Source organism: Maniola hyperantus, chromosome 20 (genome assembly GCF_902806685.2).
Source record: "Maniola hyperantus chromosome 20, iAphHyp1.2, whole genome shotgun sequence".
Lineage (NCBI taxonomy): Eukaryota > Metazoa > Arthropoda > Insecta > Lepidoptera > Nymphalidae > Maniola > Maniola hyperantus.
In genome coordinates this window covers 12,426,708-12,454,359 of record NC_048555.1, presented here as the reverse complement: position 1 = coordinate 12,454,359, position 27,652 = coordinate 12,426,708, and the positions used below count along the sequence as shown (strand labels likewise).

Here is a 27,652-nt window from a genome sequence, read left to right as displayed (position 1 = left end):
ATAAAAATAGTTATTTATTGTCATCAAAACCTCTAACAGCCCAACAACAGCTCAACAGCATTGAGTAGAGTAGTATATACTAATAATTAATATTTTTTATGATTAAAGTGAACACTGATCGAGAAGTTCAGTAAATTATCGATATTTATAGCCATATCACATCACTATTTGACACACCAAAATATTGTTGATGGTCGTTATTCTTTTTTTAGCTGTCATTGTGTCAAAAGTACCAAAAATGGCGGCGGACGGTGACGATGTGATTAGTGATCAGGAAAAAGTGAGAATTGTTTCGGATTTTATACTACATTCGCCACCGGGAGAGTTCAACGAAGTGTTCAATGATGTGAGGGTGTTGCTGAATAACGATACCCTGCTCAAGGAGGGCGCGAGCGGTGCCTTCGCGCAATACAACAAGGACCAGCTCACGCCCGTGCGCCTCGAGGGCTCCGAGCTGCACACGCTCGTCACCGACCACAACGACCTCGGCGGCGGACGGTTCTTCGACCCGCGGTCGAAGCGCTCCTTCAGGTATGACCACTTGCGCAAGGAGGCGTCGGAATACGAGCCGTACGAGCCCGACCGGGTGGCGGAGCCCTGGCGGGCGGCGCTCGACGTCGAGCTGACGAATTACGTCGCGGAGCACTACAAGCACGGCGCCAGCTTGGTAGTGGGGCGAGCGCTCGACTCGGGGACGGTGTCGCTGGTCGCGTGCATCGAGGATCATCAGTTCCAGCCCAAGAACTACTGGAACGGTCGGTGGCGTTCTGTATGGTCTCTGACCGTAGGCGGAGGGGCTCCGGCTACGGAACTGCGTGGAATGCTGCGCGTTCAGGTGCACTACTACGAAGACGGCAACGTCCAGCTCGTGAGTTCTAAAGAAGTTCGTGCGCCTCTCATCGCGAGCGGCGAGGTGGCCGCCGCCAAGGAGTTCGTCCGGCTGGTCTGCGAGGCGGAGAACTCGTACCAGACGGCCATCTCGGACAACTACAAGACGATGAGCGACACGACGTTCAAGGCGCTGCGCCGCCAGCTGCCCGTGACGCGCAGCAAGATCGACTGGGCGCGCCTCGTCTCCTACACCATCGGCAAGGAGCTCAAAAGCCAATGATGTCCCGCCGCTGCGCTCTGAGCTGCAGCGGTCGCTCCATGCCTCTGTACATATTCTCGTAAGAGTAAATCTTGTTCAAATGTTTACTCGCCCCGGGCGCTCCCGGCGCGTATTTATCTATGAGTATAGAGAAATCGCTATTGTAACTGTTGAATTTTATTGCATTTTGTTACTCTCGTGAAAGGATATGGAAAGCTTCATCATCGCCCGCTTCTGAGTGGCATTTATACCATAGTATTTTTAAATTCATTAAAGTCCTTTTTTATTCCAGAGAAATACTAAACTTGTCCGTTTCAGATTTTAGACATGAGATTATAGAAAATGATTTCTTTAGGGCCCAACCGATCTATGACTAGATACTAGACTCCAGATCTGTAGGGAAATTTGTTTAGATAGATTACACAATTTTTTTTTTACAAAAAATGATTGTTGTAAAGAGTATTGTTGTGTAAGCAATATGATTTTGACTTGTATTATTTCGATCGATAAATGTATGTCAATTACAAAGAATGTATATGTTATAAATCTTATAGCTATCGCCTGAACAGTCACCTACCTTATGCTTGAATAGTCCATCCAATTGATAATTGCATTAAACATCAGTATTATTTGTATATTAGTTATTTAGTGGTAGCTGCATGCCTAACTACATCTTTGTGAAGTCTAGATGTACAAACAAAGTCATTTCTCCAATTAAGTCTATTGTATGCTGTTTATTATGAACTAAAAACTGCAAACTATTTTAAGAGGTGTAACTTCAGAAACCCTTCTAAAATAAGACCTCAATCTTGTTTCAGAAGTATTACTGGTGTTGCCTAATTTGTTTGAAAACTAAACTAAATCGACAGGTCTTGCCATCCTTTTCACACTGTTCCCTACAGAAAGGGTCAGTTAGCACTATTTTTGAAATAGTGTGAAACAAGAATACAAGTAATTGGAGGCTCCAAAGCAAAAAGTATCTGGGCACTTACAAAAATACAAACATTTTAAAACTTAAACATTACTAATACAAACACAGATATGTAGCTATAAAAATCATTACCTTATTTTATCTATTTCTTGTTTCCCATGCAAAAAGTAGATATATAACTCTTTTTGTACTGTATTTGCAGGCAAATTTTTTGTGTGAAGGCAAAGTTCTACTATTTATGTTGCAGCAATTTGCTTTTATAGGGCTGAAATAAATCTACACTTTGGTTTACCAAATATTCTGACTTATTTATTTCTAATGATTTTAAGCTTATTTCGTGGTTTAAAGACATATTTTAATGTAGATATCGGGTACATACCATGATTAATTTGATGTTTTTATTTGTCGACATTTCAACCCAATTGCACAGATTGTGGTCACAATGGGACTACTCCACACAATTCTTCCAGAATACACACAAAATATGTTTCACTCCGACAGCAGAGCATCCACAGGAGTAGACTCCATAATTCACAAATGTAAAGTCTTTTGCATTAGAGCCTCCGTTTAATACTTCATAAATTTAGTCATATGCAAAGGTATATTTAGGTATGTAACTGCCATATATTGCTTGCATGATATTACTGTATGTTTGTTTGTAGCAGAGAGGGACGATCATGGTGCATTTAATTGTAGTTAATTTAAAACAAATGTCCACGTAGCTTTAACGCAAATATTATGGGCAAAAAGAGCACAACGATTGATTTGATTCTATGTGTTCGCATATGCAGAGGTTTGCTCAACGTTACAGAGATATAATGGTGGTGATAAACAAAAAATAATATTGTCCATAAGATTATGGCGCAAGTGAAAGCTAAGGAAAAGCATAACTTTTTTATATTATGTATGTAATAATAACTTTAAAATGCCAATAAGGTTTATTTTGTAATTATTATTAATTTAAAGAACTTACATTAATAAATAAATGGATGAAAAGGAAATCCGAAGAATTCTGTAATGTATGATTGAATTCATTTGAATAAAAATATATATTAAAATGTTGCTAAGAATGTTTTTATTTTCTTTAACTCTAGTACGTAATTTAGACTTTACATTTTCTAGTTCATATTCGCGACTTCGTACGCGTGGATAAGGATTTTTAAAATCCAGTGGGAACTCTTTGAATTTCAGGGATTAAAAGTAGCCTATGACCTTTCCCGGGATGCAAGCTATCTCTGTACCAAATTTCATCAAAAACTGTTGGGCCTTTCATCAAAAGCTAGCAGACAGACAGACTTTCGCATTTATAATATTATTGAGTACGATTAACTTTGTCCTTTTAATTATATAATTGGTTTATTTCTTAATTAACATTGTAACTTTCGTGATAAAACGAGACCTTGTCCCTCAGTTAGCTATTAGTGCTATTAGCCTGCTAGATAAAGGAAAGTCTATTATCGAGTCTACATCAGCGTTGTAAATAAAGATGAGTGTGTTCGCCGATACTTTATCCATAGCCGGCCGCATATCATCAGAAATTGTCTGTCAGACAAAATCTGACGTGCGCTAGAGCGAATTTTGGCACTCTGCTTATTATTAATACGTATTAATCGCTACGGATTGGAGCCCGGACATTGCCTCGTCTGCTTCCGATGAAACGCCAACAGGACCACTGTTTACCTGATCAGAATGTTAGAAGACTCGCTCTCCATACTACTACAGCTTTAAAATAAGGCAGTTTAGATCCATTTTACTTCAACGCTAGTGTTTCGACGATCGAAATGTACCAGCGTTGGTAAAATATAAAATCTTTACCAACCGACAGTTCGTAATTTGGTCGCCAGCTATCCGATTCTGATGCAAATGGTTTGGGTTCCTTCGATCTAGCTCTGATACTTGCTCTAGTATACTAGAGCAAGTACCAGAGGTCATCGGAAGCAGACGAGGCAATGTCCGGGCTCTAATCCATAGCGATTAATACCTACGTATTAATAATAAGCCTAGTATACTAGAGCAAGTACCAGAGCTAGATCGAAGGAACCCAAACCATTTGCATCAGAATCGGATAGCTGGCGACCAAATTACGAACTGTCGGGTGGTAGAAGATTTTATATTTTACCAACGCTGGTACATTTCGTCGATCGTCGAAATACTAGCGTTAAAATAAAATGGATCTAAACTGCCTTATTTTAAAGCTCGAGTTCTTCTTTACGATCTACAAGTACAACCATCGCTTCAAGCGGAAATCTCGCGAAATTAAAATTGGTGGTACCTACTATCCATATGAGTGCAGCCGGCTGATTCGCTACCTCAATGTCTAACACTGAATAATAGCCACCGAGCTCATTTGACATTGGTACGTCTACATTGCTGCTTCATTGAGTAAAATCAAAATATTTTTTCGTAGAAACCTTCAATGGATTAAAAAAAAATGCTATCATTCAGTCAACTCGCTGAGTTAGCGAGAGCATTTCTGATAAGAGCGACGTATGTGGACGGTCGTCCAGCGTGCATCAGAAGGTTTTCTGACGGATAATTTCTTATAATATGCGGTCGGCATAAATCTACAACGACGCAATATGAGTGAGTCACAGGCGCCGCGCCGGACGCCCCGACAACGTCAGCAAATTCATTAGAAGTCCGAATTTACATTCAATGCACTTTTGCATTTTTAGGGTTCCGTACCCGAAGGGTGCCAACGGGATTCTATTACTAAGCCTTCGTTGTCCGTCCGTCTATCCGTCAGCGGGCTGTATCTCATGAACAGGGTAGAGAGTTGAAATTTTCAGAGTAGGTATGTAGGTACATAACATTTCTATTGCCGCTATAACGACAAATCATAAAAAAAATCTTGCAAATTAAAACAAATTAAAAAGTGTTATATCTGGAACAATGTTACCAACGAAACGCTACGTGTGCGAGTCCGACTCACACTTGGCCGATTTTTCCCATTTTTAGGGTTCCGTACTTCACTTCGTCTGTCGTGTCTGTCTGTCAAAGGAATCAAAACCTATAGGGTACCTACTTCCCGTTGACATAGAATCTTGGGGAAAATTCACAAAACATTGTTATTTTTTGAACGATACTACGGAACCCTTCGTGTGCGAGTCCGACTCGCCTTGACCACTGCCCCCCATGACTACGGCCATGCCTGCTGTAACTACCTACTTATCAATTTTTCTTCGGTGTCAGTAGTCAGTCAGGTCTCATTTCAATATCAAATCGTCACGGAATTCCGCTGAACATACTTGATCCTAGTCGTAAGGCTTCACATCTATAGACTACGCATTCGATCTACAATGATAGTCATTTCATTTAAATAAACAATTTTTCACCCATAAGTAATTTCACAAACAATAACAGATGGGAATGATGATCCTGCAGAAGTTTACACTGTGTTGCAGTGATCATCGCCCTCTTATACAATATGACAATATGAGTGCGCGCGCGCGCGTGTGTGTGTGTGTGTGTGGAAATGTTATATTATTTGAATTAGATTTAATTACAATGCCAAGACTTTATAAATTGTTCTGATTGATCGTAAGAAAGAGTTAAAAGCCATTACACAGCTACCATCAGAGTGAAGCCACACGGTACGTTGCGTTGGCGATGCGGCGGCCAAGCGGTTCCGCTGCGTCATCCTACATGGAAATCGCTGTACCATGCCACGCGATGCGTTCCGACGTCGCGTCGTGCGGCGCCGCACGCGCAACGGACTTGGGACCAGAGAGACGAGGCGGGGAGGCCATACTGTCTGCAATGCAGTCACATGCAGTGCACGTGTGGCATCCAATACTGAAATCCACAGCGATGCGGCGCCGCAACGCACCGAAAACGCATCGTGTGGCCTGTCTAATGTGGTACATAGGATCGGGCAGACAAAACGCTCCTAGAAGTAATAGTAACTTGATGAAATTAAACAACTTTTTTGATAACTTTATTTTATTTATTTAAATATTCTTATCTTCACAGCCTCTTTTTTTGCGCTGCCATGTTCCACCAATAATATTTCTACGGTTTCATCTACGTCGAGTAGGTACTTAAATTGATCTAAGTAAGTAAATCTATTATTACATAATAAATACCTAGGTACCTATAGTCTGCGACAGGTCGAGATGGCAATCGGGGTATGAGATGGGGGGACGCCTCGCACACCCGCACGTCACCCGCGCTCGCCTGCAACGGATTAGCCTGGGGGCTCTGCGGGGCATTCCCTCCCCGATTGCCATTTCGACCTGTCGCGTACGATACCTAACGCTTACAAGAATCCCAGTTAACGATGTTTTATTTAAAAATATTAGTTAATTTAGAATAGGGTGACCATCTTCTACTGTTGAAAATCCGGACACTCATGTTAAACCGAAACTATTAATTCTAATGAATTATTACATAATTTTCTAATTTTACACAACTTCTAAGTGTATCAGTCTTATGTATTAAAAATATTTATCTTATAATTATATTTAAACGATTTTTTTATAAATATAATTATTTTAAATGCAACAGTGGTTTGAGCTATTTATTTAAAAATTAGTGCATTTAAGAGTTATTAATAAGGTGGCAACACTGGCTTATAGTTTATGTTATAATTTTGTTTATAGTAATACGGAGGTTGGTAATAATCTGGGTTATATGGAACTTCTGGAAATCTTCTCCACGTTGAATGTGAGTTGATAGGAAAAACTGTAAAAGAAAGGGTTATTTCTGATTTTTCCGTTAGTTATTTTTATATTTACTTGGTTTGTGGTAATATGCCGAACGTTTCATGTAAAACTTGTAGCCCGTCAAAACTGAATTTGACAAAATATAAGCTGTACAAGCTATAAGCTATAAGCTGTATCAGCTTATATTTTGTCGTAGTAATTAGAGAGTGGACTGAAATTCGAAAAGTCGGCGGTTCAAACCCGACCCATAGCAACATTGCCGTACTTACTTTAAATATAAACTTTAAGATTATTAAGATGGAAGGGAAGAGGGACTATCTTATTAAAAATAAAGATAAAAATATTGAAAATCTTTAAAAAATATTGAAAAGAACCACCGTCAATTTTCTTGCTAGTTTTGTCAGTAGGATTCCGAATCATATGGTAGGTTAATTTGGTAGCAGCTTATAGAAATTTACTTAAATAACCTGATATCAAACATTTATATCCTGTTCCATTTTATTGTCTTTTAAAAACATTCTGGAACGAGCAAAAATAATTAAAATCTATAAATCATACCTATATCTGAAGGAGCGACAAAATTCTTTGGCGGCAAAACAATCGCAGGAATCGGTCCTTCGATACCCGTTGGTACATCTAGATCCTTTTCTGAATCTATCACATGGAAATCATTGAGCAAAGGGTTGTCTACTGCTAGTTTTTCTTCAGTATTATGTAGTATTAGCTCTCCTTTTACGTCGTTTTTGTTGTAACCCTGTATTTCAGAAGTTGTATCACGAACAACTTCATTCGAAATCTTTGATTCATCTTGTATATCGATTGAAGTATTTATTTCTTTATTAACTAAATTTTCCAATTGATGTCTTGTGTCTATATTATTAACTACGTCCACTATTTTATCTTTTTTGTGATAGTTGATATTATTTGTTTCTGTACTGATATTGGTTATATATACATTTCCTTTTGGAATTTCGTTTTCATCTTTCACACTTTCATTTAGTCTTGATCCGTTAAATAAATTACTATCTTTATGAATTTCATTATTCTTATTATCTGATTCCTTAATATTAGTTGTATTGGAATCAGATATAACTGCATTGTAGTGTGTTACATATTGATCTCTTGGAAATTCGTTTTCATCTTTTGTATTTATGTGTTCATTTATATTTGTTCTATTAATGCTAAAGTTTGTGTCATAGGTATGTATCGTAACTGAATCAGTAACAACCACACTGGTATTTGTCATATATTCGTTTTCTGTTGGAATTTCATTTTCATCTCTGATACTTTTATTTACTTCATCAATCATATTATTTTTATTACGATTATTATTTTCATTATTAAAAACTTGGTTTTTAGCGTTCATATGCTCTTCTGTATCCTCATTTTGATCTCTCTTAGTCAAATTGTCGTATAAAGGATCCTCAAGTGGAATACCTTCAGGTATATCCTCAAAGGAGAATTCGTGAGTGATAAGTATTTCCTCGCTATCAGTTAACGATTTAGCTTTGTTGAAGAGATTATCTGATGTGTGGTAGTTGCCTGTATCGTGGACTATTCGGGATGGACAGTCTTCTGGTATGGTGTACATCTACAAAAAATATTTTTGTTGTTAAGAAATATAAATGAATTCAAAACAAGATTGAATAGAGGTCTTCTAGGTAAACACGCTCCACCCTAGATCTAGGGATCGTTGCTTTACGTCAGTTATGAATTGTCGTCAATTCGCAAACATTGTATTAAAAACACAATACTTATTATGTATAATGGCCAACATTTGGGCTAGAACTTGGGCTAATATCAACCGATAAACGTTGGGGTCCCAAGGTGCTGGAATGGCGTCCTCGCACCGGAAGAGGCAGTGTTGGAAGACCCCCCCACTAGGTGGACGGACGACATCAGACGAGTCGCAGGGAGCCGCTTGATTCAGACGGCGCAAGACCGTGGCGTCTGAAAGTCCCTACAAGAGACCTTGTCCAGCAGTGGACGTCTATCGGTTGATGATGATGATGATTTATTTATAAAGATGTCTTCACACTGACCTGTGTATCCTTGATATTTGGCCGGTAATAGTCCAACACTTTGGCATGCGCAGGTGTGGTCTTTGCTTTGGGCCCAACCGCGTGAATTTTATAACACTGGTGGCCAGCTCGAGATATCGTGTCGCTTCCGTCACGTGTGCCGAGGTATAGGGTAGCTTTGCCACTATTTGGGGACAGCTCTATGCGACGGAGTACTGTAAACAAAGATACTGTTGAAAAAGTAGAAATACAAAATTCTTAGAGAACTACTTCCATACATTTTACATATCTCACACCCGGCTACATGCATATATCCATCCATCCATCCATACATTTTATAGAAAATAATGGTTATGTTCATTCATTACATATGTGTTCACGCATTGCTCGTCCGATTGAGTTGAAACTTTCTATAGTTGTTGTTTTCACTTGCGTGAAAGTTTATAGCATAGTGTAGCATAGCTATCAATGTATAATAGGTGGCGCGTGGGTCGCATTGTAACGCATGCTGGGCATAAGCGTATTATATAAGTTTGAACTGTGTCACTCTGGTAGTTTTTAAAACCCACGATTGGGGCGAAGAAGCGAAGGGTTTAGTGCCTGACATCGGCCATCGTCTAAGGGAAAGAGGCGATCCGCGCTCTGGGGCCTACCTGGTCCAAAGGTTGTCCATCGCCATTCAGCATGGCAATGCTGCCAGCCTAATGGGCACCTTTGACCCAGCGGCAATCAGGGGTGGACTTTTTGACGACGTTGTTACCGAATAATAATTTAAATTTAATTTTAAGAATTTCTGTTTTCAAAAAGCGATTTATATTAAGTCTTTTGTCAGATTCTACGAGCGTAACACCTACCTAAGGTATTTTATTGAAGATCCAAATTTTTTGAGAAACATTTTTCAATGGGAATGTCCCATAAAAGGAGCAACATGTGGTCACCCTATTTGTATTGCGAGTTTATTATTGCAGCCATACGCAGATTAATGTCATTCCAGACGTAAACAGCTGACGGTGCCAACTGACACAGCTGAGCTGGAGCCATGCTTATTACTCGGTTTATTATTGGAAATAGGTGAGGTATAAATATAATGCGTACAAAATGAGTTCTCGCGCGGCATTTTAACTTTTTATTTATTTATTTTATTCATACTTTATTGCACACAACACAAGTAAACATCTTTATATATATCAACTGGCATGTCAAAAGTACGATTTTAGTCCTTAATTTAAAGGTTAACCGTACTTTTGACATAACAGTTGACATATAAAGTTAAAATGGCGCGTGAGAGCTTTTTTTGTACGGATTATATCTAATAATAACAGTGTTCCAGTAATTTTGCGATATACTTATCTACCTATTTCATAGATATCATCATAATCATCATCACCCCATCATCGGCTCACTACCGAGCGCGGATCATCTCTCGGGATGAGAAGAGTGTGGCCATAGTCCACCACGCTGGCCAAATGCGGATTGGCAGACTTCACACACTTTTGAGAACACTATAAAAAACTCTCAGACATGATGAAGGTAGGAAACCTTCATCATGTCTTTTTCTTCACGGTCAAAGCAAGTGAAGCAAGTATTTACATAATCGCTTCAAATTCACACATAAGTGTTAGGTATGTATTATAATATGCTATACTTAGTTAAAATGCTACTTCTTACTAGACTTTTAAAAGTTTAATTTTTGGGATTAACTTAAAACCAAAAAAAAGTTTTTTGACAGTTGTCTGCCTAATAGGTATTAAGGTTAGGTAGTGTCCGTTTCCGTGACCCAGAAGCTATATCAAAGCCCGCTGAAGTGTTTGTTTCATCTGAAACTGAGAGCGATATCTAGGACACGTTTGCGAGACTCGTCGTCCGCTTTTGTTTTTCCCACTTTTCATTTAGGCTTTTCGTTTCAACGTGACCTAATAGATAGAACAGTTTTTGTAGGTAAAAGAAAAAAAAAGAAATAGTAGATTTCTTTGTTTCGGAATCCAATCCAACTTGAGTATGACATATTGTATGACATATTGTATGACACGGTAGGTATTAGATAATCGACTACAATTTCGAGTTCAGTACCCGTAGTACAAGATTTTACGTCTCACCAGTGGCGTGCACAGACTTTTAAGCTAGGGTAGGCATTAGTTAAGTAGGAACCTGTTTACTCGCAGGTCATAATGAAAAATATGCATTGAGCTGATACAACTGGGGTAAGCAGTGCATTTATGCCTCTATGACCTGCACGCCACTGCGTCTCACCAAACCAAACCAAATTCGAGAGTCGAAATACTTCCGCGTTACAGTAAACTGGATCTTAAATGCCTTGTTTTAAAGCTCAAGTTTGTCTACACTTCTACAGCCAGCGCTCCAAGCGGAAACATTGCGAAATTAAAATCAGTGGCATTGAATATTTGACTTCAATTCAAGGCTGTTTAGGTCCATTTTACTGTAACGCGGAAGTATTTCGACTCTCGAATTTGGTTTGGTTTGGTGAGACGTAAAATCTTGTACTACGGGTACAGACTTCCCAAGTCTCAACCATTGGATGGATCGTGTATAGGTGATGATATTTTTCTATGGTCCCATTGACTTATAATAGTAGATATATAGACGAGGGCTCACAAACGAATTAACATCGCTGCACACATATACACATCTATGTTTCTTATTACGAAATGTAGAAAACAAATCTTATAATATCTACAACTTACCTTGACACTTGTACATAAAGTTTAATAAAGATTGCAAAATATTTGTATTTAAGACCTCTTGTCATCGACAATAAATTTAAAACATTCGAATTTTTCAAATGACAACTAAAAAATTAATTCTAAAATAAAACTTAACCTAAGCAAACCTTGAGTAACTTGAAATAAGCTTTTTGGCTGATATTTTTCGGGCCACATTTCAAGGACTTATTTCATTTCTTGTGCATTTTATTTCAATGTGTAGGTCCCCACATAAAGTCGATTCAAAGTAAATAGGTACTAGGTAGTTAACAAAATGAGAATGAATGAAAGTAATCTTCCGCTAGATAAAGGCTGCGAGTAAACAGGGCGCTTTCGTGCGACTCGCCCTTGACCTAGTGCCGGCTGAATTACTGAAATACGCCCCGAGCGTTTCACTGTTGATTAACTAGTACTATGTAGGTTGTAGGAAGTTTACTTATGTATCGGCGGTTGCTCTTGTCAAAGATTTGATATAAGTACATCCGGTACAAACATGGTGCAAATTTAACGACAGGTTACAAATCCGTCAATTGTTGATTATTAATTTCAGCCGTTTATACTTAGTTTGTCGGTTTCATATTTCATTTCAGAAACTGTTCACTTAAGGTGGAAGGTGGGTCTGCCCGCGAAATTCAAACTTAATTTGGTTTTTCACAATTTGTAAACTAATGCGACAAAGTAGACTTATGGCATTCAAATTTCGCCCCTAGCAGTACCTAGGTATCATCTTCACAGGTTAGATAAATTTTTTTACTTGAAAGTGTCCAGTTTAAGAAATTAGTCAAAATAATGACTAATTTGTTCATTTTTGATCAAATTTGGTTCCTCTCGATAGGAAAGACATTCCAAACCAGTGGTAAATGCATTTGACAATTCAAAAGTGCTTGTAAAAGTTTAATTGAATAAAAAATATTTTTATTCATTTATTTAGGCTAGGGTTGTAACAGTACGAAGCCGTAGTAAAAGCTTCTACCATAATATTCTGCTCAAACATCCCACTACATTATACATTATGCACGATACCGCGATAGTAAAGGAGTACTTAGATAATAGCCTAAGAGCACGTGAGGGCCAGATCTTCGTTATATTATAAAAGCTGAAGTTTCTCTTCGTGGAACGATTAGCGAATATAAAGTTTGGATCATGGTGGCTTTGCAGGTAATAAAGACGTATAACATCTTTCGTCAATGTATAGAGTCTAATTTTTTTATATTTTCTTAGAAATAGGTAGTATTAGACATTTAGTATCGTGGCAACCTCCTGCCAGACACCCAAGATATATTAAAGTTTAAGGGTGACATCTATAGAACGCACTCTGACTTAGCTTAGACGTTAAAACGAGACAGAGCTAAGTATATCTCTCACATAAATCTGTCTCATTTTAACTCAATCTTAAGTCTGAGCAAAGTCAAAGTGCGCTCTATAGAGTTCAGCATCAGTGTTTGGAAATACATGATATTCCTTCTAATATTATTTAGAAGAAAATATAAAAAAAATAGATTTTATATTTTGACGAAAGATTTTATACGTCTTTGTTACCTGTTATCTGCTAAAGCCACCAGGATCCAAACTTCATAGTCGCTGATCGGTCCTCCTTGTGTTGGGGACAATGTGTATAGACACTTTTATAAAGCTTTTATAAAATAACGAAGGTCTGGCCCTCACGGGTTCTTAGTCCATAACATTTTATATGGTTCTCGCGACATCGCGTTGCTCAGGCAGAGTGCACGTCAGAGCCATTTACTCGAATGCTCTCTTCGCTAATGCTTTTTACGTGAACTCAACTACTCTGTATAATTTATGATGACAATAGATGAACCTATTATAATGAACGAGTCGCAGGGAGCCGCTGGATTCAGGCGGCGCAAGACCGTGGCGTGAGGAAGTCCCTACAAGAGATATCAAAATGTGGACCAATTCCAATATAAGTGCGGTGGGTTCGTCTCTGCTATCAAGAAATGCACACAAAACAAGGCTTGATAGCAGGGATGGGACCCATGTCGTCATGGTGGGCACACGCCTCATTGTCTGCTACTGGAAATGGACTCCCACCTTAAAAAATGTGTAACTTAACGGTGAAGACTTTACTGGCCCATGTAATAATCTCGTAAATTAACTTTAGTTTTATGGTTATGCTGTATGTTTTCTTTTTGTAATTTAAAAAAAAAAGAGACCATGTCCAGCTGTGGTCGTCTATTGGTTGATGATGATGATGATTATAATGAAGATAACGGGTACAAAACATGATTAGTTTGATAATTTTATATGTCGATATTTCGACCCAGTTGCATGAGTCGTGGAAGCAGAACAACGCGAACGCCATTTGGGTTCCCCGACCTCATTCCATGAAGCCCTCGGCAACCTGGGCGTTCTACTCGGCTTCTGGAGTGAGCTTGGATGGCTGGAGTGAAGACTTCAGCGGGGAGGGGCAACGCACGCACAACAGACGGAAACGTTTAAGTGCGGAAACCAGCCCAGAGCGAAGAAGAAGAAGAAGATGAGTCGTGGTCATGACGGGACTGCAATGCTGCGAGAGATGAAGTTTGAGGTGTCATGGGCTGTAGCAAATAACCCTATTTGTTGTTCTTTTCGCTGGAACTCCACCGCCGCCCGCCCCGCAAGACGCACCCCCACGGTCCGTCCTCTTGTACTCACACGTATCGTTTCGCTGCAGGTGTGCGTACAGCGCCGCCGCGTCAGCCCCGAAGCCTCCGGGAAGGCCCACTTCTAGCAGCGCCATTTCCGGGAACGGACCCACCCATAGCACGCACGCCTACAGGAAACGATCCAAAATACATATTATATTATTATTATTTATTATTATAGCCTATTTTTGTTCCTTCTTGTTCTTACACTTATTAACACACACTTTTATTTATGTCTATAGTTTGTTATTATTTATATGTATTATTTGATTTAATGTTAAGTAACTATATATATATATTTTATTCAATATTAATATTATATAATATTAAGTATTTTTATTTATTAAGGACCTCTATATGAGTGTAGGCCTCCTCCATTTTTTTCCACAATTTTCTGTCTATAGCTTTATTGACCCAATTCTCTCCCGCTATGCTAGCTATTTCATCTGCCCAACGTTCCAGCGGTCTGCCTCTTTTTCTTTTCCCCCGGGGGCCAGACCAGGCAGACAATTTCTTTGTCCATTTTTGCGTATCCATTCTCGCGATATGACCTGCCCATACCCATTTTAGTCTTTTACTATGTTTTAAAGCATCCACAACATTTGTTTTTCTTCTTATATCCGTACTTCTTTGTTTATCTAAGCGCTTTATGTTTAGTATACATATTATATACTACTAGCTAATGCTCGCGACTTCGTCCGCCTGGACTACACAAATTTTAAACCCCAATTTCACCCCCTTAGGGGTTGAATTTGCAAAAATCCTTTCTTCGCGGATGTTTATGTCATAATAGCTATGCATGCCAAATTTCGGCCCGATCCGTCCAGTAGTTTGAGCTGTGCGGAATGCCTTTCCCACCGAGATGAACCAGCAAGAAACTCGCAACTGCCGAGTTTCTGGCTGGTTCTTCTCGGTAGGAAAGATCGTTTCAAAGATTTGATATACAATATTAAAAGACGACCTCTCACCTCAACAGTGGCGGCACAGAAGCAGACCGTGTTGTTGTCGCAGTTGAACGCTCCGTCCGTTTGTACGTCCACTTGCACTGACAGAGTGTTGCGTTGCTCTGCCTCTTCAGATAGCGTGTTGTAGAAGCGAGTGGCCTGGACTAATGCACACCCAGTACCTGCAAATGGGAGAATGTTTTGTGTACGTGTCACTTTTTTTTTTTTAAAAGAATATTAGCCATGTTAAACGACTAATATTCCCCATTCCTCTCCAACTAAGCGTCAAGCTTGTGCTAGGAGTAGGTACGACAATAGTGCAACGGGCGGGGTTTGAACCGTCGACCTTTTTCGGTTTTCAGTCCACTCCTTTACCTGTTGAGCTATTGAGGCTCTTGAGACATTCCCGCGAGTTCAAACAAGAACTGTAGAAATTTTTAACAATTTTATCAGATGAACGTTGCGCGAATGCATATAAGTAACGAACAGACATAAACATTTATTTTTATTATGTAAGAAGATTAATAAGTCTATCTATGATTTTGAAACCAATTGAATTAAATTTTGGTCAAGGAACCAACAAACAAACACACTTTCGCATTTACGAGTATACCTACATATACTTACAGGAAGATTTTTTTGGATTTGCACAATTTTTTTGGTGGTTCTGTATCTTTAATAGAACATACCTATTTCCATTCATAATTTTGTACCTTTTTTGAAATATTTTTTACTTTAAAATAAGCAAATCATGGTAACACTATTCGTAAACAAAGCGCGCTTATCGCTCGGCGCGGCGCACTGCGCGGCTGTCCGGTGGGCGGCCTACCTACCTTGTCCTGTCCTACCAAGTAGTACGCTACAGGTTGAGATGGCAATCGGGGTATGAGGTGGGGGACGCCCCGCACACCCACACGTCACCCGCGCTCGCCCGCACCAGGTTAGCCCGAGGGCTGTGCGGGGCGTACCCACCCCGACCGCCATCTCGACCTGTCGCGTACTATACCAATCTTCTAAATATATGAAAGGAAAAGGTGACTGACTGACTGATCTATCAACGCACAGCTGAAACTACTGGGTGAATCGGGCTGAAATTTGGCATTCAGCTATTATGACGTAGGCATCGGCTAGAAAGGATTTTTGAAAATTCGACCCCTAAGGGGGTTTGGGTTTGAAATTTCTTTAGTTCACGCGGACGAAGTCGCGAGAATAAGCTAGTAGATAGGTAAAATTATGGGGTAGTGATGGGTAAGAAATAATTCGAAAAAATGGTCACTTACCTTCAAGAGTAATTTTGAGTTGGTCAGTTACAGGAATCTTGGCGAGTTCAGGTAGTTTTACCGCGGGGTTGAGGCGAAGCTCCTTCCGGTGCGCCCCGCTCCGGATGGTGACCGTCAGGTTGTTGACTGACGGGAGGAGGGTGCTCCATCGGGACAGGCCTTCGAGGGCCACTAAAGTGTCCTAGGTTTGAAAAATATTGGTTTTAATCGTCTTAATTGCTGAAATAGATATAGAAAGACTAGCTTATGCCCGCAACCGCGTAGACTACACGAATTTCAAACCCCTATTTTACCCCCTTAGGGGTTGAATTTTCAAAAATCCTTTCTTAGCGGCTGTCTACGTCGTAATAGCTATCTGCATGCCAAATTTCAAGTCCAGTAGTTTGAGTTGCGCGTTAATAGATCAGTCAGTCAGTCGGCTTTCCTTTTATTTAGATTTTTTTTATTCAAATAAACCTTACAAGTACTTTTGAATCGTCAATTGCATCTACCACCTGGTTTGGAATGCCTTTCCTACCGAGGAAGCGAGGACCAATTTTTTTCAATTTTACTTAAGATCCTTAAGGGCCTCCAACAACAAACTGGGCCACTACCTTCTTTGTACTTACTGAAAACATTTCGGTCTGATTTGAGATTTGCGGATTTCTCAAGGCTTGGATTGATAACTCAACGGGTAAAGGAGTCGACTGAAAACCGAAAGGTCGACGGTTCAAACCCCGCCCGTTGCACTATTGTCGTACCTACTCCTGGCACAAGCCTGACGCTTAATTGGAGAGGAAAGGGGAATATTAGTCATTTAATATTCTTAAAAAAAAATTGTTGCAGGCCCTTCTAACCCGAGGCTTGGGGCACACCACCCCCTCTGCCCCAACACTGTGCTTACTTGTGTGGAAACGAATCCCCCAGCAGCATTTCTATGCGTGGCCAGCCACCGCGTAGCGCCCGCTACGTCAGCTGCACAGTTGTCACGCAGGGCGGGCGGGCATTCTGACAGCGCTAGTAACGCGTAGCCCGTAGCTTCCACTGATGTGGCCAGGTTGCCTTCATAGTTTGAGGAAGGGGAACAAGATTTAACAACTAAACTTATGGAAAGTATCGACTTCTTCATACCTAGAACTTTCTACTCCAAACTTATTTAATTTAATTTAATTTAAAACAACTTTATTGTTAATAGATTAACAGAGAGTATGAATACAGGATACACTTGAAAAACAAATCAAACAAATCAATTGAAATCTTATATATAATACATTCAAAAGAATCTAGCGTCTTATTGACAATCCAACAATTCTAAACTACTTTTACTGGTGTAGTACACTTTTCGCTCTAACCAGCAGCAAAACAGAATGCCAACTGCAAGTTGTAACGACGACGCCCAAACCTAACTTCTCTTTTGTTAACTGTAATTTTTTTAATTCAAGAGAATACAGGTACCTGTCTCCCACCAAACGTAGTCCTCAGTTCTCTTAGCCATCCTCAGCAGTTCCAGCAGCTCCCTCAACTCCTCATCCTGTTCCAGCCCAGCATCACTCCTCACCCTCAAAAACGCTTCATTGGCTTTCTTCAATTCCTCCTCATACCTCTTCAACCTCATGAGTGAATATGTAATAATGGAATGGGCGTAGATCCGCAAAGGGTTAACTTTGGACTTGGATTTGGAAGGGGGTAATGCTCGGAGGCAGGAGAGGGTGTTTTTGAGGAGTTTGGAGGATAATGGGGAGGTTTCTAGGAGGGATGTTATGACGTAAGCGGTTAGGGCCACGCTCGATATCTCGCCATCTTCGTTTAGTCCTCCCTGGTGATACAAAAAAAAATACTTAAAGTAGCCGGCAAGAAATGTTGTACATTGACCTACCTACCTCCATATACCTGGGTATACCACAGTTTTACAACCTAAAACTGTGCACACCTCACCTCACACACACCTCATAGCGAGTCAGGTTACGAGTATTTCCTCTGGAACAAGTGGGCGTCCTGTAAGGGGGGGCACCGATGTGTCCGTAAGAGATCTCGGAACTTACCAATATGCGCTAAGGATGGCCACCGTGGTGGTTTAAAATTATTAATGGGTAAACATCAAATATAACCCGATGTCTTACCCAAGACGTCGAGTAGCTTAAGAAGAATCCTGTTCATGGGGCTTTCAATATGCGCTGAGGATAAAAATTTCCCAAGACATCGGGTAGCTTAAGAAGAATCCTGTTCATGGAGCTTTTTAGATCACGCATAAGGGGGGGGGGGGGGGCACCGACCGGAAGACGTTTTTTCGAACAACAGCCCCGTAAACAATAGAGGTCATGAGGTTTCATGGAGCTTTTTAGATCAAAGTGTTAAATTACCTTAAGTTCATGATGGAAGACATGGCCCTGGTTTCGGAAGCAGCCATTTTCCATTTGTTGCGCCCTCAGCCATTGCTCTGCTTGAAGAATCGCCGGAGCCACTGGGGTATCTCCGGATATCACCTAAGATAAATCATTTTGTGACATTACAAGTTTTCACCTCGAAATTTTATCTGCCCGAATGAAACGAGGTCTCCGAGACTATACTCTATCCACGGAGAAAAATAAGTATATTGCTCCCTCTGTTATGTAATCCCATACGTATGACAAAGACAAAAATTCAGTGGGCGTTAACCATTTTGAAAGACCAACCAATCACAAACTAGCGCGAGAAAAAGGGGACAGTGAGATAGAGAGAAAGAGAACGTCTATTGGATTTTTCTCTGGAAAACTTATTTCGAAAATTTAAAGTTAATATTTTGAGTTGTGGTTTAGGCTGTGCGTTAATATGTAGATTAGTCCGTAAGTCGGGACAAGTCTTTTTATTTTACTTATTATGATTGTACCTATTAGTATATTAGGTATTCGTAGGTATTAGGTATAAGTATATTAGTATATATATTGTATACGTTAGTTTTATAGGTACAATCATAATAAGTAAGTTTTTAGTATACGCAAAACCTGAAAGTACTTCATCAATCAAACAATCATTTTTACTACGTGATATATTTGACCAAAAAATACTTCAAAATCCTGCATGTTTGAACACCGAGTGGAATGACCGCATGCACCAGCTGATTCGAGCCGCGCAAGCGGGACCGCGCACGATCGACGCTAGCCGTCTCGTTCACTCACAGCCGATCGCTTGGGGTGACCATGTTTTGCGAGGACGACTTAACACAACAAGCTTATAGCTTCGTATATTTTCATTAGGTTAGTATTTTTGAAATTTTGTATATGTAGGTATATTCTTTATGTAAAAATATTCGACACGTGTTTCGTTTTTGCTTATTCTAAAACTAACGTTGTAGATTCACATTCCCAAACGTGTGTGAAACTATGGGAGTCTCGTCATCAATGGAAACTACAATACTTTTGAGCTTACCCTATAAGCTTTCCGTAGGTAGCGGACACAGAAAGCCGTCAGCCACGTGGAGGCGGAGGTATCAGACGCGCCGAAGGCACTAAACCCGCCAGACGGGTGCACGTATTGCAGTTGCCGAGTAAAACCTGCCAAATACCAAGGACTTGCTGCTTACTTTACAGGTGTAACCAGAACGCTGGCAAAAATCGAGACAGGTGATAGTACTGATGATTACTGATATGATACCACAAAAAAGACGCCAAAAAATATGAAAAAAATCCTATAATTTTGTAAAAGCTTACGATATATTGCAAATACGAAAAATATCTGACTGACGCTGGAGGTCAATGAACGTTGCGTAAGTAGGCCACTCGGAGTCAATGTCGCGTCGTAGGTGGGGCACTAACCGGAGTTTTGCACGCAATACATTGCGGGTTTGAAACATACTAAATCATTAAAACTACAAAATGAGAATAAACAATATTATATCTTTTCCCAAACTATCAGGTCAGTTTGTTGGCGAGCTGCTTCCAAGTCCTAGCTTATATAAAACATTTACTACATAAGGTAGGTACTAAACTTAAGCTAACTTTTAACCTTAAAACAATACGTAACTCAGATCAAGGATTACCTAGTTAAAGTCTTACCTCTAGCAACGTGGTCCTTTGCAATGACAGCAGGTGTGGACGTCGGCTCGAGGAAGGTTAAAGCCAACAGGTTGGTGGCTAGACGCGCCATGTTCTGCTCTCCACAGCCTCTGGGCAGCTGCACTAGTGCGTCTGCGTCCTAAGATAAATATCCATATCCACACTTCCATACTTATACCACTATCCATATTATAAATGCGAAAGTGTGTTTGTTTTACTTTGTTGGTTTGCCCTTCGATCACGTCGCAACGGAGCAATGGATCGACGTGAATCAAATACCTGGGGAGTAACATATGCTACTTTTTATCCCGTAAAATCAAAGAGTTCCCACGGGATTTAAATAAAATCTAAATCCACAAGGATGAAGTCGCGAGCATCATCTGGTAGAAAAAAAATACTCACAGCTAACAGGGGTGCAATAGTGTTCCCAGCGGCCCACACGGTCACAGATTCGGTTCCCGGCACCGCTTTTATTTGAGACCACTTCCACACGACTGGTTCATTTTTCAGACTGTAAATATCTGAAAGAAAATATGAGACTACATATTCGGCTTGAAAGATTTTTTTAGTTCAAAGTAACGCTTGGCTGCAATCAGACCTGCTGGCAACTGGCAAGTGAAGATGTAGACTAAGATGGAGCGCGTTTTTTTCATGGCGGCCATTTTGAAAATGTTATCATTTTTTGTTACAGTGGCAATAGAAACACACATTCTGTGACAATTTCAACTCTCTACCTATTACGGTTCACAGTACTTGCGGGAGACGATGTAAGATGGGATCGTAGGCGGGGAAGCGGGGCCGATCTTCTACACGGACCTCGTCTCATCGGCGGGGAACTACAACCGGCTACGGGAATTCGCGCATCATTGGCATAAGAGGCGAAGCAGCTCGGAGCGTACAGGCCTACTAGGAGGGATCTCAGCTGTGCTAGTGACGTCTAGCCCCCAAGGAGGGAAAGTAAGCATAAGGGACAAGGAGAAGACAAAATAATTTGTAGGGTGTCAAGAAGGCACCCCGGGAGAACGCCAAGAGCAACGGGCGCCCTCCCGCGATCCGGCCCATATTACCGTGAGGTTGGTGGGGCCATGGGAGATGGAGGGGTGTCCCTTGTTCACGGTACATACAGCCCGTTGATACGGACAGCGGAGGCCTAGTAATAGAGTCCCGCTGGCTCTCTTCGGGTACGGTACCCTAAAAATACGGTTGATACTTACCTTTGGCGCATATCATTGCTGATCTATATTCCTGCGTGGGAACACCTTCAGGATCAATGTCGATTCGGATGACAACCTCGTCACTGTAAAATAAATAAGCATTAAACACAGACCACCACGTATAGTCGCCTGATAACCGGACACCCCCGATCGCCAAGCTTAGGCAGTTGCTTAGCATAAAAGTCGGCCCACGCCCGTTCGGTACCCTCATTCCGCACATTGTCTTGATTACGTGACTTTTGAGTCCACCAATCACAACAAAGCATTCTCCCCTGTCCCCCGCCAACCACCAGAAAAGAGCCACCGAGCAAGTACCGAACGGGCGTCCTCCCGCGTTTCGACCCATATATAAACGCGAGGTTAGTGGGGCCATGGGAGGTGGTGGGTTATCCCCCGCCAACATTTCAGGATTTTGTTTTCATGCAAACCCTTGTACGAGTATATGCGTACTCTTGAGGTTGAATTCTCTGTGGCATTAACTATAAGTTGATGAGTTTATTCTTATGATGTGTGCTGTGTGCACAACAAGACTTGCAGAAGTCAGCGGCCACCTCTGGCAAGTCACGTGCCTTGTAAAATAATCGCAGCCATTCAATTTCTGCAATCTTTTTATTTTTTGTGAAGGAACCACAAATTCACGGTTTTTGGATTTTCTCCTTTAGGTACTTGTGCTATAAGACATAGCTACCTGCTAAATTTCATGATTCTAGGTCAACGGGAATACCCTATAGGTTTCTTGACAGATACGACAGACAGACAACTTCTTTTTCTTTTTGAGGTACGGAACCCAAAAAAAATACTAAAACCCACCTGACATCCTTCCCCCCAGTATTGTTGGTGCATCGGTAATCTCTGACAGTTGACGCTTTGATGCGAAGTCTCCCGGCGCCATTTTGTCTCGCCGAAACTTCCAGACGTTTCGCGGCTGAAGATCGAGGCTGTATGCATACGGTTTCAGCATTCGTCGAGCTGTTTAGACGACTGTCTGTTGATATTTGTATTTTGATCTGGAAAAGTATTCAAATTGAGTAACATGCTTTTAAAGTCAGTTAAAAAGCTTGGCTTTGGTATAAATTATTATGAGCTTTTAGGTAAGTCGACATCTTGAGCAAAAACCGAAACATGTGTCAAATATTTTTACATAAAGAATATACCTACACACAAAATTTCAAAAATATTTAATGAAAATTTACGAAGCTATAAGCTTGTTAAGTTGAGTCGTTGTTCTCGAAAAACATGGTCACCCCAAACGAGCGGCTGTGAGCGAACGGGACGGCTGGCGTCGATCGTGCGCGCTCCCGCTCGCGCGCCTCGAATCAGCTGGCGCATGCGTTCATTCAACTCGGTGTTCAAACTTGCAGGTTTTTAAAGTATTTTTAGGTCAAAATAATATAACCCGTACTAAAAATGATTGCAATCGATTCTGTTACTGATTCTGAACAAACTACTTTCAGGTTTTTTATAAGGACATTGGATAAGTACTTACGCTAATCGCTTGGTACAGATAGTTGAAGATGCGATATGGTACAACGGCGGTGTCCCCACGTTTCAGGCGCCGCGGACCGTCCGCGTGGATGAAGAACTCGCGGAACACCTGACAACAAAATGGACACGTTTAAGTATTTAACTAAATGCAGGGTGTAGTGTATCCAGACCGCTCGCGCTGGCAAAAACTAAGACAGGTGATAATGTGATACCACAAAAAAAATGCGAAAAAAATATACAAAAATCCTATAAATACTATCTGTCCCGGCTTACTCACGTGTGTAGTCGACGCGGCGCGGGCGCGGACGGACTCCCTTGAAAAAGGACCCCGGATGGGTTCGAAACTAGTCGGGCTAACGTCGACTACACACGTGAGTAAGCCGGGACAGATAGTATTTATGATGGAAATCACTCACGGTAGTTTAAACGCTAAAAAATCCTATAATTTTGTAAAAGTTTACGATATAGGTATTGCAAGTAAAACATCTGAGTGACGCTAAAGGTCAACGAACGTCGCGTTGCCATGTCGTAGGCGGGGCATTGACGGTATGAGAGCACCTTCCAGGTAACCTTCCAGTGTGCCTGGGTGCTGCTGGTCCCTTTCGGATCCGTCCGAGGGGAAGAGCAGTATTCGGGCCGGTGCACTCCGGTAACATGGCTAATAATTTATCTAAAAAACCCGGTGGAGGGTCCGCCTCGGCACACGTCGCTAGCTAGCTAGCTAGCTAGCTAGCACTCGCCGGTCGCCTTTCGACCGGCGAGTCCCACATACTTCCTTCCAGTTGGCTGGCCGGTTGGTTAGCTGGCGGGCTTCCAGGAGGGGGGATGCGTAAACGCATTTCCCAGCGATAAAAAAGGCAGGGTATTGACGTGGTGCCAGCCAGGTAAATTCCCACTGTGGCTGGGTGCTGCTTGTCCCTTTTGGATGCATCCGAGGGGAAGAGCAGTATTCGGGCCGGTGCACCCCGGTAACATAGCTAATAATCTCTCTTCGGGGATATTGTTGGCTAGTGACCTGGCAGGGAGGGAGGTTTCTCCGCGTGTCCCTCTGACTAGCAGTCCCGCAAATTGCTATTGCCCAGGAACCATGTCTCATTAATATTGAAATGGCGTCATTTTGACATCAGCCGAAATAATAATATACCATCAGTTCGAAACTTCAGTCTAGTGCTGACGTCACTAAAATGGCGACCATGTGCATGAGCAATTTGCGGGACTTATACAGTTAAACGCAAATCTGTCATAGAGCAAATAATATAGTGTACCTGTAGAACAGCTGGTTGGGATACAGAAACGCCGTTCTTAGCGAGGCAGAAGGCTGAAGCCTCGAACCTGCTGATGGAGTCCGGTGCGCGAGCCGACACAGTCACTGAGCCGTTGGTGCCTATGGCGGCTAACCTCCATAGCCATGACTACAAAAGGTAAAGACAGAATAACTAATTTATATACTCAAAAGGAAAAAAGGAACCCTTATAGGATCACTTTTTGTCTGTCTATCCGTCTGGCCGTCGCGTCGTCGTCGTCAAGAAAACCTAATAATTAAAAATAAAAACCTAACCTAATAACTTCCCGTTGACCTAGAACACAGAAGATATAACAGTACTGCTAGAATCATGAAATTTGGCAGATAGCAAGGTCTTATAGCAGACATTAGGGGAAAAATCTGAAAACCGTGAATTTGTGGTCATATCACAAAAAAAATTAAAATGTATTTTGAACAAATAATTTGTATTTTCAACGTTTAAAGCAAGATTATTATACCAAGTGGGCAGTGGCGTGCACAGAGTTTGAAGTCAGGGTATGCATTAGTTAGGTAGGAACCTGTTTAAGATAGCAGGTCAATGAAAATATGCATTGATCTGTTACAACTGGGGTAAGCAGTGCAAGTATGCCTCTATGACCTGCACGCCACTGCAAGTGGGGTATCATATGAAAGGGCTTTACTTATACATTCTAAAACAGATTTTTTTATTTATTTGTATGCATAATAGTTTTTGATTTATCGTGCCAAATGTCGAAAAAATACGACTGTAGTACGGAACCCTCAGTGCGCGAGTCTGACTCGCACTTCGTCGGTTTTTACCTCTGAGAAGTCTTTCCTCGGTGCACTGTCGTCATCAGCCATTAACGCCGCAGGAACGACACTGCAGTGCTTGCGTGGACGGTTGCCACCGAAGATTCTTACTCCTGCTGATGCTAGCCAGGTACTCATCAGCTCTACACTCGATGAGGGTAAGTCCAGTGTGTCTGACGCTGGAAAAAACGGAGAACTTGTCGCTAACAAACATCAGCTTCTTAATTATGGAAGTTGCTTGACTGCGATCTCGAGCGATCAACAGGTTGCGAAGCTGAAGTGGCATTGGGCAGGACACATAGTTCGTAAAACCGATAGACGTTGGGGTTCCAAGGTGGTGGAATGGCGACCTCGCACCGGAAGACGCAGTGTTGGAAGACCCCCATTAGGTGGACGGACGACATCAGACAAGTCGCAGGGAGCCGCGGGATTCAGGCGGCGCAAGACCGTGGCGTGTGGAAGTCCCAGAGACCTATGTCAGTGGACGTCTATCGGTTGATCATGATGAATGTGATCTCGCTTAATGGTAAGTGATGATGCAGTCCAAGATGGAAGCTGGCTAACCTGCTGCTGCTGCCTGGCTGACGTGTTCTAATCGAGAGCGGGTGCCAAGCGGCATGGAATGTATGGCATCGCATCAGCTGTCCGCCTTTCAGGACTCACCCGCTCCCACCTGGTCCGCAGACTAATACATGTAGTAAACTGTGGAACCCTAAAATGAAAAGAAGCTTCGAAGAATAAGATATGAAGATAAAATCATACTTAAGAAACACTCGCCAGCCGCGTCATGCTCAGTAACATTCCTGTGCCCATCGATTAGTTTCCTGAGTCCAAGCATCATCAGGTTCTTCACGCTTTCTGGTGGCTGCACCCATTTTGATGCTGTATCTAGCACGGTCAGGGCACAGAGAGCTGGACCGGGTGTTGAGATTTGCAGGGATGCGACGGATCCGGGAAGAGTTTGACGGGTTGTCCAGGCTGCTTCCACCTTTATAAAGACAAGGTTAAAAAATAAACTGACAAAAATTTTGACTCAAAAGTCACGTAATCAAGACAATGTGCGGAATGAGGGTACCGAACGGGCGTGGGCCGACTTTTATGCTAAGCAACTGCCTAAGCTTGGCGATCGGGGTGGTCCGGGTATTAGGCGTCTATAGGTCGTCTGTGCTACCTACTCAAATGAACATTCAAATGGTCGCCAGTTTATATAAAGTTCCACAGACAAGCGTGTAGTTATCAAGTTAGATCTGGGTCTAATAATGCAGTCGGATCAGGGTAGGATAATTAATTGTCAAGTCGCTCAGCTCAAAAATAACTTAGCCGAAAATGTTCTGTGAAAGGTTTGCAAAATAAAAGAAAATGTTACGTTACCAAATATATTTATTATCAATATAAAAATTAGTAAATTTTTTTTGGTAATTCGATCTAAAGAAACAACAAAATTAATCCGAATCGTTAATTTTTAAATTAATTGCGTTTTACCAACATGCCGTTATCGCTCAAGAAGTTGGAACCCGTAATACCTTTCGCTTTATCACTGGCCACGAATAAAACCAAGTCGGCGATTTCCTCTGGCTCTGAAATTCTATTGAGGACGTTTTTCGTCTTAATAACTTCATAATCAGCATCCAATTTGGCGTTGGTTATAAAATCAGTTCTGACAGGTCCAGGACTTATGGTGTTAACTCTGATACCGTCAACAGCCAATTCAGCAGCAGCACAAGCACCAAAATGGTTGACCGCAGCTTTAGAGATGTAGTAGTTGGTAGTTCCTTTGAAAGTTGGGGTTATTAAGGCTGCAACGCTGGAAATATTCACGATATTCCCCTTTGTTTTGGCTAAATGTGGGGCAGCCAGACTGGTGATGTGGACAAGGCCTCGAACGTTCGTGTTCATGATGATGTCGTATGATTTCATCATGTTGTCCGCTTCCATGATATTTCCGACGCGGGACAGTCCGGCGTTGTTTATCAAGATGTCCAGTTGTCCAAACTTTTTGATGGTTTCATCCATGATTCTTTTGACATCATCGTCTTTTGTTACATCAGCGATTATAACGAGGGGCTTATTGCATTGAGCAGCGACCTTTTTTAGCTTGGTTTCGTTACGTCCCACCATAACTACTTTAGCTCCTGCGGCACTAAATGCTATGGCCACTGAAGCTCCAATCCCAGAACTAGCTCCCGTCACTATAACAACTTTGTTCTTGAAACCCATTTTGATTTTCTGATTTCAGTTGTCACTATACACTTTGCAGTAATAGATGATTTTGTACATAGAAAATTAAATCCACGCATTATATTGGAAAATCGTTGTCTAACACACCCGTAACAATTGAAATCTTATGAGTGATAAAATAAAGTTTAATTTTCTTCAGCAATTTTATCTAAACTCTAGAGTAATGATAGAAATTGAGTGCTTTGTTTATTTAAGTAGATACTTGGGGTTGATATGAAAAGCATGAGGAAGTAGTTAAATGCATGGAAAACAAAGATGATCCTGGCTTTTTCTGTAACTATAAATTTGACATTATACGAGTAGGTACAGTTCTCGCAATTCACGAAGGCGAGTGAA

General features: G+C 41.2%; 3 protein-coding genes across 4 annotated transcripts in view; 1 reads left to right on the top strand and 2 right to left on the bottom strand.

The window, feature by feature from the left end:
* Positions 1-206: 206 nt before the first annotated feature.
* Positions 207-3,083, top strand: cpa (F-actin-capping protein subunit alpha). Its single transcript, XM_034979725.2, has one exon. It carries the CDS (start codon positions 239-241, stop codon positions 1,109-1,111), a length of 873 nt encoding a protein of 290 aa, XP_034835616.1. The 5' UTR covers positions 207-238; the 3' UTR covers positions 1,112-3,083.
* A 2,850-nt stretch (positions 3,084-5,933) lies between these two features.
* Positions 5,934-27,652, bottom strand: part of LOC117992072 (pregnancy zone protein-like) — a 44,775-nt gene continuing 23,056 nt past the window's right edge. Inside the window, exons 12-29 of one of the 2 annotated variants that reach the window (XM_034979724.2) lie at positions 25,841-26,066; positions 25,088-25,257; positions 24,270-24,416; positions 23,006-23,113; positions 22,330-22,526; positions 21,520-21,602; positions 20,708-20,826; positions 20,306-20,444; positions 19,680-19,804; positions 18,635-18,757; positions 17,730-18,090; positions 17,179-17,336; positions 16,296-16,476; positions 15,040-15,197; positions 14,082-14,199; positions 8,728-8,921; positions 7,244-8,276; positions 5,934-6,704 (exon numbers count right to left, since the gene is read on the bottom strand). In XM_034979724.2, coding sequence (XP_034835615.1) covers positions 6,571-6,704; positions 7,244-8,276; positions 8,728-8,921; positions 14,082-14,199; positions 15,040-15,197; positions 16,296-16,476; positions 17,179-17,336; positions 17,730-18,090; positions 18,635-18,757; positions 19,680-19,804; positions 20,306-20,444; positions 20,708-20,826; positions 21,520-21,602; positions 22,330-22,526; positions 23,006-23,113; positions 24,270-24,416; positions 25,088-25,257; positions 25,841-26,066 — 3,774 coding nt within the window. In that variant the 3' untranslated portion in view covers positions 5,934-6,570. Of the gene's footprint in view, positions 6,705-7,243; positions 8,277-8,727; positions 8,922-14,081; positions 14,200-15,039; positions 15,198-16,295; positions 16,477-17,178; positions 17,337-17,729; positions 18,091-18,634; positions 18,758-19,679; positions 19,805-20,305; positions 20,445-20,707; positions 20,827-21,519; positions 21,603-22,329; positions 22,527-23,005; positions 23,114-24,269; positions 24,417-25,087; positions 25,258-25,840; positions 26,067-27,652 lie in introns of those variants that run through there. The other variant, XM_069505396.1, reaches the window with a different exon arrangement.
* LOC117992074 (meso-2,3-butanediol dehydrogenase-like) lies at positions 26,441-27,368 on the bottom strand. Its single transcript, XM_034979726.2, has one exon. It carries the CDS (start codon positions 27,293-27,295, stop codon positions 26,546-26,548), a length of 750 nt encoding a protein of 249 aa, XP_034835617.1. The 5' UTR covers positions 27,296-27,368; the 3' UTR covers positions 26,441-26,545.

Excerpts from the sequence above, each read along its gene's own strand:
- cpa (XM_034979725.2), top strand. The coding sequence starts at position 239 with ATGGCGGCGGACGGTGACGATGTGATTAGTGATCAGGAAAAAGTGAGA.
- LOC117992074 (XM_034979726.2), bottom strand. The coding sequence starts at position 27,295 with ATGGGTTTCAAGAACAAAGTTGTTATAGTGACGGGAGCTAGTTCTGGG.